General features: G+C 34.3%; 1 protein-coding gene across 1 annotated transcript; it reads right to left on the reverse strand.

The window, feature by feature from the left end:
• Positions 1–226: 226 nt before the first annotated feature.
• LOC110197488 (olfactory receptor 4K14-like) lies at positions 227–1,168 on the reverse strand. Its single transcript, XM_020971774.1, is given in 1 exon segment — positions 227–1,168. A coding segment is annotated over 1 exon segment (942 nt).
• Between the last annotated feature and the right edge of the window lie 7,320 nt (positions 1,169–8,488).

Raw genomic sequence — 8,488 nt, forward strand, 5'->3', positions numbered from 1 at the left:
TCTACTGTAATAGGATTTTCTGTCTTTTCCTGTAATGTAATTTATCCTTGTCTGCCTCTTCCTTTCTTAGTACATTTTCAGAATAATATTTTTAAATAATTGAATTCAGTAAGAGATTAGTGAAAATAAAAAATGTACTCGATTTCTATCCAAGGTCATAGACTTCCCTGAAATCTATCCATGGCTCCCTAAGAGGTGTGTGAGCCCTAGGTTGAGAGATTCTCACCTAAAAGTTAGGCCTAGAATTGATATGCTGGCTCTTCAATCTAATCATGGCTGCCTTCATCTCCTGATTCCTCAAACTGTAGATAACTGGATTTAAGAGAGGAGTGACAACAGAGAAAAACACTGAGAGGAATTTGTCTAATGCATAGCTACTAACTGGCCAAGCATAGATTAAAATACTTGGCCCAAAACAAAGAATCACCACTGTGATGTGAGCAGATAATGTGGACAGAGCCTTAGAAAGCCCTCTGGAGGAGCGACGCTGAACGGCGACCAATATAACAATGTAAGAGACAAGCAAAAGGACAAAAGAGATCAGTGAGAGTAGCCCACTGTCAGCAATGACGAGAAGGTCTAGGATATAGGTGTCCATACAAGCAAGGCTCATCACCAAGGGAAGGTCACAAAAAACATCATCAATCACATTAGGACCACAGAAAGGCAAGGTTACAGCAAAGGCCATTTGGCTCATGGTGTGCACAAAGCCAACAACCCACGACAGCAGCACACTGCCCACCAAGATTCTCCAGTTCATGATAGTTGTATAGTGGAGGGGTTTACATATTGCAAAGTAACGATCAACAGCCATGACTATAAGAAGAGCCATCTCACTGCCCCCTAAGAGGTGAACTAAAAATATCTGTGCCATGCAACCTCATAAGGAGATGGCTTTTCTCTCCCTAAAGAAGTCTGTGATCATCTTGGGGACAATAACTGTGGAAAGGGTCATGTCAAGAAAGGAGAGATTGGCAAGGAGAAAGTACATGGGAGTGGAATTCAAGCAGGGATCAAAGATCACCATCAATATAATGAGACTGTTTCCAGCCAAAATTGTTGTATAAGCCAGGAAGAAGATCACAAAAAAGAAAATCTCAATCTCCCTAGAACTAGTGAGTCCTAACAAAATAAACTCATTTACCACAGAGTGATTCTTCGGCTCCATCTGCTTGATTACACTTCAAGAATCTAAAAGGTATCTGTAAAGAAGAAAATCTAAATGAAGTCACAAATTTGGATGAATACCTTTGAATACATGATAATATGGAAAAAAAATACTGCATTTCATAAAGAAAATGCTAAAGGCTGAAAACTGGACACATACCTCAAAAACTGAATTAATTCAAGAAATATTTAAATGCAACATTGAGGAAATCTATTTGGCCTAAAAATAGAGAAATTAAATTGTGATTGGGAGACATGTCATGCTGTGACCCCCACAGATGAATTATTCTGAAAAATTTTGGTGAATGGAGGAGTCATAAGTCATTTGCTCACTCTTCATTTCTAGCTTACTCTCAGAACCATTCCCATCACACTGGTCTGCTGTACCTCCACACTGGCTACATGTCTCCCTTTCTCCCCATTAATGAGTACTGTCCTTCCTGCCATCCCCTATTTTCCAACTCTCATTTATGTTTTGTCTTCTATTATAATGTATGACTCTTGAGAGAAGTTTCTTGCATTTTTATCCCCAAGACTGAGCACACTGTCTGGAACATAGTAAGCACTTAAAAAATGCTCTATATCAAATCTTGCTCCAGATACTTACTAGCTGTGTTATCTTTTGCAAGTCACTTAACTCAGCCTCAGTTTTCTCATCTGTAAAATTGAGATAATAATAAAGCTTATCTCCCAGGGTTTTTGTGAGGATCAAATGATACACTACTGGTAAAACATTTTATAAATCTTAAAGCATTATGTAAATGATGACTATTACTTATCATTTTCATTATATTTATTAATTGGAACTTAGTTTCTTTATTGGTAAAAATGAAGGGGTGGAACTAAATGGCATTTAAGGTAGCTTCTAGTTCTACCTCTATCGTCCTAATTATTACCTAATTGCCTAAGAAAGTTAATTGGTTTCTCAGTTAAATACTAAGCAGTCAAACTAGTATGTAGATATAGATTAGCAGATATTCTAGACCAACAGTTTCCAACCTGGGAACCCAAGCCTCTGGAAGTCTTGAAGTTATTGTTTAGAATTCTCTTCTGCTCACTTCCCTGTTTATCAGTTTGCTAATGTCTTCCCAGGTTTTTCTGAAACTGCCCTGCTCATCATTTCTTAAAGCACAATAGTGTTCCATCACAATCATATACCACAACTTGTTCAGCCATTCCACAGTTAACGGGCATCCTCTCAATTTCCAATTCTTTGCCATCACAAAAAGAGCTGCTATAAAATGTTTGTACATATCGGTCCTTTTCCTTTTTCTTTGATCTTTTTGGGATATAGACCTAGTTAATGATATTGCCGGATCAAAGAGTATGCCCTTTGGGCATAGTTCTAAATTGTTTTCCAGAATGGCTGGACCAGTTCAAAACTCATCATCAATGAATTAGTGCCCCTATATTTTTTACATCTCCTCCAGCATTTGTCATTTTCTTTTTCTGTCACATTAGTCAATCTGATAAGTGTGAGGTGCTACCTCAGAATTGTCTTAATTTGCACTTCTCTAATCAGTAGTGATTTAGAGCATTTTTTCATCTGACTATTGATAGCTTTGATTTCTTCTAAAAACTGACTGTTTCCTTTGACCATTTATCAATTGGAAATGGAAGGATTAATTTAAGGGTGAAGAAAACCTATGGAAATAGGGTTTCCTTAAAATAACTTAAGAAACAATATATTTAAAGAGGACGAATTTTTTTTAAAAATCACAATTCAGAAAAAGAAAGTCATATTAGAGACAAGGATAAAAATATTAACCTAACTCATAACTTTACCTATGAATTTATTAAATAATACAATAAAACAAAAAAGATATAAATTGAATAAGAAAACAAAACCCCAAAATGTCTTATCAGTTTTATTAAGAGTTTTTTCCCCTTTTCATTTTTTTTCTTTAAAAAACAGTCTGTTATATGGGGTGACTCCCGGTGAAAGGAGAGGGGTACTAGAAGAAATTAGTCAATGTAACAACAAATTATATCAATAAAAATTTTAAAAGAAAACATTGTGGTAATCAGAAAAAAAAAGAATTCTCAAGTAAATATTTATAACTGAGATTGTCACCTTGATCTTCATTTTGCCCTGACGTGGGCTTTGAGAGCATTTTTTTATGTTCAGAAAGGGTTCTCATACTTTAAAAGTTTGGGAATCTATTTTTTGCATGCTCCAGACACCTAGAATGCAGACCTTCAGCTATAAAGATTTTGCTGTGCAAATCAAGTTGACACACATACCAACTATGCTTGATATCATGATTATCAATCCAAGTAACTATCTTGCTTACTTAATTAATTTTTATTAGTTTGTGTTTACTCTGTATAAATTTTATACCTACATGTCTGTGCACATGTTTATGTTTTGTCTCTAAATCCCTAGCACTTAGTAGAATGCAAGACAAATAATAGGTGCTCAGAAAACTGCATTCAATTTAATAAAATGCCCACAGGTGAATGTGATAATCTAATTGGTGCAGCCTTCTTTTCAAGTCTTGTTGCTATCAATAAAAAATGTCACTTGTTTGTCTTGTTTATGACTTTGGGTTGTTCCAGGTTTAGAACTCAGCTTATATTAATTCTCCACGCACTGTGGCAAGCTGTGTACATAACAACAAAGCATTTCATTGAAAAATTAATAAATTAGACAGTCTACCACTTCCACGCTGACCCCATGCCCTTGCATCTCATTATAAGATGCCAAATCAGATGCACCCCTGGATTTGAATGATTTGACCATTCTTTTTGCAATTGGGAAAACACATCTTTAGCAATTACTACAAGAGCATAAGGAAATACCATGAGAATACTGACAAAACACTAAAGCAAACAGATGTTGATTGAACAAATCAATGTGATCTGGTAGAGGGATGTGGCTAGAAATTAAAAAACAGTGAAGTATTGGATAGATACAATTACTGACCAATAGGAACCAGTATCTCAAGGATGAGATTGACTTGTGTAGGCTGCAGAACATGAAAAAAAAAAGCAGGCAATTAAAAATAGCACTGTGTTCAATAAACACTATCTTATCAGAATTAAATCATCAATATAAGAAAACAAAAAAGAGCATAAAGCCAGATTTAATGAATCAACAACAATCATTGCTTTTCTTCCTAATTACAAATTTCATTTTTTATTAGTTTGAATTAAGATTTGGCATGTGAAATCCAATATTTCCAAGAAAAATCTTATTTTTTTTCTTCTCCAGCAACACTCACTCTCTTGTATTCCCACTCTTCTTTCAGATTTTTCTTTATAATATTTCACACATTTTTTTTGGTCCTGTGTGTTACTCTAAATCTTTGATGACTACTTCCCCCATACAATCACTTGAAAATTTTTATTGGTTCTAGCTTCCCGGTATCCCTTGAACTTATCTCCTACTGTCTCTTCATGAAACTACTTACCTTAATTCAGACTCTCTCATTGATAACATATTTGTTGAATTGAAATGCATTGAATTTGATTGTTTTAATAGATTTATAACTTCTCCAATCAAGTCTTCACACAGTTGGCAAAATAACCTTCCTAGGTAAGAGGTCTCACAATTTCACTCCTTGTCTCACAACTCTCCAGTGACTTTCTACAGCAAAGAGAATAAAATGTTGCATGTCTTGTGTATTAGCTTAATGTAGTATTATTTACCAATGTCCTCTCAAATGGTAGCTTTATTCCTTCCCATTGACAATATTATCACCTCAATATGAGAACACATTATATCTATATCCACCAACAATCTTTCCCCTTGTCTCCAAACCCATTGTTCTATCAGCAGATTTTTTATCTTTACCTGAATTATCTGGCAGTCACCTGAGCCTTAACCTATCCAATGGCATGTCCAGAAATCAATTTCTATCACTTGTCTTTTAGTTTGATGTGATGTTTCAAATCAAGTCAAAATAAATTACTTAATCAACTAGTATATTCTACATGCTACACTGTCTTCAATAACTGTGAAGATGAAAAACAACACGATCCCTTCTCTCAGGGAGCCTAGAAGCTAAGCAGAATGGGGAAAAAGGTAAAGAGAATGGTCACAGAACACAGAAAAATAAGTCATTAGTTCCTATGTTCCTGCTGCATTGTCTTTCGTCTGTACTTTTGCATAGGTCATCATCTATGCCTGAAATATATTCCCTTTAATACACATCCTCAATTTTTTTTGCCAGTATCTTCTCACCCATTCAGGCAGGAAAACCCTGTGCCAATTCTGATTCTCCTTTATTGCCCTCCCTGGGCCCAAATCCAATAATTTGCAAATTTCCATTGGTTCTATTTTCACAATATATCTTGAATTAGATCCCTCCTCTCCACTCACATAGCTACTGCCTTCATTCACAACCTCATCACCTTTCACCTTGATTTTGTTTAATTGAATTAGAATATTTTACTAGCCTTCTAACATTTCATTAATTCTAGTCTTTCCTGTCTCCAATGTAGTCTTCATGTGGTTGTCAAAATAATGTTCCTAAATAATAGGTCTTGGCAGGTAATTCTCTTGGCAATATTGTCCAGTATCCTCCTGTTGCAAAGATAATAAAATACAAACTGCAAGGTACGATATTAAAAACTGTTCTTGTGTAAACCCTGTTGTCTCTCCCCCAACACTCTCTTGTATTCCCATTTCTACTTTGAGATTTTCCTTCATAATATTTCAAACCGTTTTTCTTTTTGGTGCTATGTGTCATCCTAAAGCTTTAGCTGACCCCTCTTTACAACTTAGAATGAGCCTAATAAATGCTCACTGAACTGAATAGCAATTTGCTAATTTGATCAGGAAAATAATGGACAAGTACATAGGATCTCCCTATTTGATGGCCCCTGGGAATAGTCACTCAGATGCTAGCTGAGAAAGACTGTGTTTTGATCAAATCATAGGGCAATCAATGTAGACTCAGAATAGACAGGCATTGTAAGCCATGTAGTCCTATCCACTAACTTTACAGATGAGGAAACTGAGGAATGGAAAAGTTAAGTTATATTTATCCCGTCAATGCAAAAAGTATATCTACTCCATTCAGTTACTAAATCTATATAGAAATCCATTATGTGGTTATTACATGGTTATCCCAGTATATTAGTATTGGTCACCCAACTTACCAGCTCTAGACAAAGACTTCAAGAAGTAGCCCTTTCAATGAGATGCAAACACTTTGAGATTATGACTGTGTTGATTATTTTCCTGTGACAAACAGAATTATTGGGAACAAAGTCTTATATAAACTAGCTCTCAGGAAAAGAAGGCAGCAAAAACCTTAATGTGACAACAGTCATGGAGTCAGAAGAGCAAATCCCCATGGGAATTATTAGAGAACCATGATGGTTTTCCCTAGGCTTCAAAGGAAAGATTTATTCTTTTATAATTAAAAGGCAAATTTCACCAAAAGAACAGTCACTGCTTACATGAACCTGCTTTAGAAAATAGTCTTCCATGTAATACAATAAGAAAGAGACAACCCATGGAAAAGAGGTTAAAATACATGACAAGCTTTTTAAAATGTAAATGATTTATCAAGTGCAAGGTTTGTTATAAAGGTATAGAAAGACTAAGAAACATATATAGATATTCTGTAACTGGCTCTGATATACTAACTACACAGTGAATACTAGTTTATTGATTGACTACAATCGAGAACCCCAAAATGGTGACATCTTCCAAGGTCATGTTATTCTGTCTTGACTACTCTTTTACTGCTAGTGTTTGGTGAGAAACAACATGGGAAAATGAACCTTTGGGCATCCAAGGCTGGTATGTAGTCTCATAACAATAAATCTTGGTCCTTTGCTTCACAATTTGTTCTTATATTCAATATGAAAGAGATTAATCTGGAGGAGTCTCCAACCTGGTGAATTTCAAGAGGTCAGGAGAGGAAGCTGGATATAATAAACCTCTGGAGAAAATTGGATAGAAATAGAAATGAATATACCTTTTTCTCAGTGATACATAGCACCTACAAAAAATTGACCATGTATTAGATATAAAATCTTTTTTAACCAGATGCAGAAAAGCAGAAATGTTAAATACTTCCTTTTCAGATCATAATGCAATAAAAATTACATTTAATAAGGGCCATGGATAGATTAAAATTAATTAAAAATTAAATAATCTAATATTAAACAATGAGTAGGTCAAAGAACAAGTCGTGAAAACAATCAATAATTTCATTAAAGAAAATTACAATGAGCTAGCATACCAAAATTTATGGGATGCAACCAAAACAGTGCTTAGGGGAAATTTTATATCTCTGATTGTTTATATTAAATAGAGAAAGAGCAGGTAAACAAATTATGCATGCAATTAAAAAAGCTAGAAAAAGAGCAAATTAAAAACAAAACACCAAATTTGAAGTCCTGAAAATCAAAGGTGAGATTAATAAAATTGAAAGTAAGAAAACTATTGAACTAATAAATAAAGCTAGAAGTTGGTTTTATGAAAAAAAAAACAAGAAAATAGAGAAACCATTGGTTAATTTGATTTTTAAAAAGAAAGAAGAAAACCAAATTACCGATATCAAAAATGAAAAGAGTAATTCACCACTAATGAGAAGGAAATTAAAACAATTATTATAATCTATTTTGCCCAATCATATGCCAATAGATTGGACAATCTAATTGAAATGGATGAATATTTATAAAAACATACTATAATGCATTAATAATTAGAGAAATGCAAATTAAAACTGTGAGATACAACCTCACACTTATCAGATTGATTAAGATGACAGAAAAAGAAAATTACAAAAGTTGGAGAAGCTATGGGTAAACAGATACACTAATGCACTGTTGGTGCAGCTATGAACTAGTCCTAGCATTTTGAGAAGTAATTTGAAGCCAAGCCCCAAAGCTACTAAACTGTACATACCCTTTGACCAGCAATACCATCACTAGATCTATACCCCAAAGAGATCAAAGAAAGAGCAAAAGGACCTATATGTGCAAAAATATTTATAGCAGTTCTTTTTGTGGTAGGAAAAAATTGGAAACTGAGGGAATCCTGAAGGGAAATTCCCCAACAACTGGGGGATGCCTGAACAAGTTATGATATATATGATGGAATATTACTTTGCTATAAGAAAATGATAAAGAGAATGATTTTAGAAAAACCTAAGAACACTTGTATATAAAGTGAAGTAAGCAGAACCAGGAAAACAATTTATACAATAATAGACATTTTAAAGACAATCAATTATAGTTTACCTGTCAGATCTGTGGAGCAGGGAAGAATTTACGACCAACCAAGAGACACAGAACATTATGAAAAGCAAAATGGATAAGTTTGATTACATTAAATTAAAAAGTTTATGCACAAACAAAG

This window comes from Phascolarctos cinereus, unplaced genomic scaffold (genome assembly GCF_003287225.1).
Source record: "Phascolarctos cinereus isolate Bilbo 61053 unplaced genomic scaffold, phaCin_HiC Scaffold_3;HRSCAF=262, whole genome shotgun sequence".
In the NCBI taxonomy this organism is placed as follows: Eukaryota; Metazoa; Chordata; class Mammalia; order Diprotodontia; family Phascolarctidae; genus Phascolarctos; species Phascolarctos cinereus.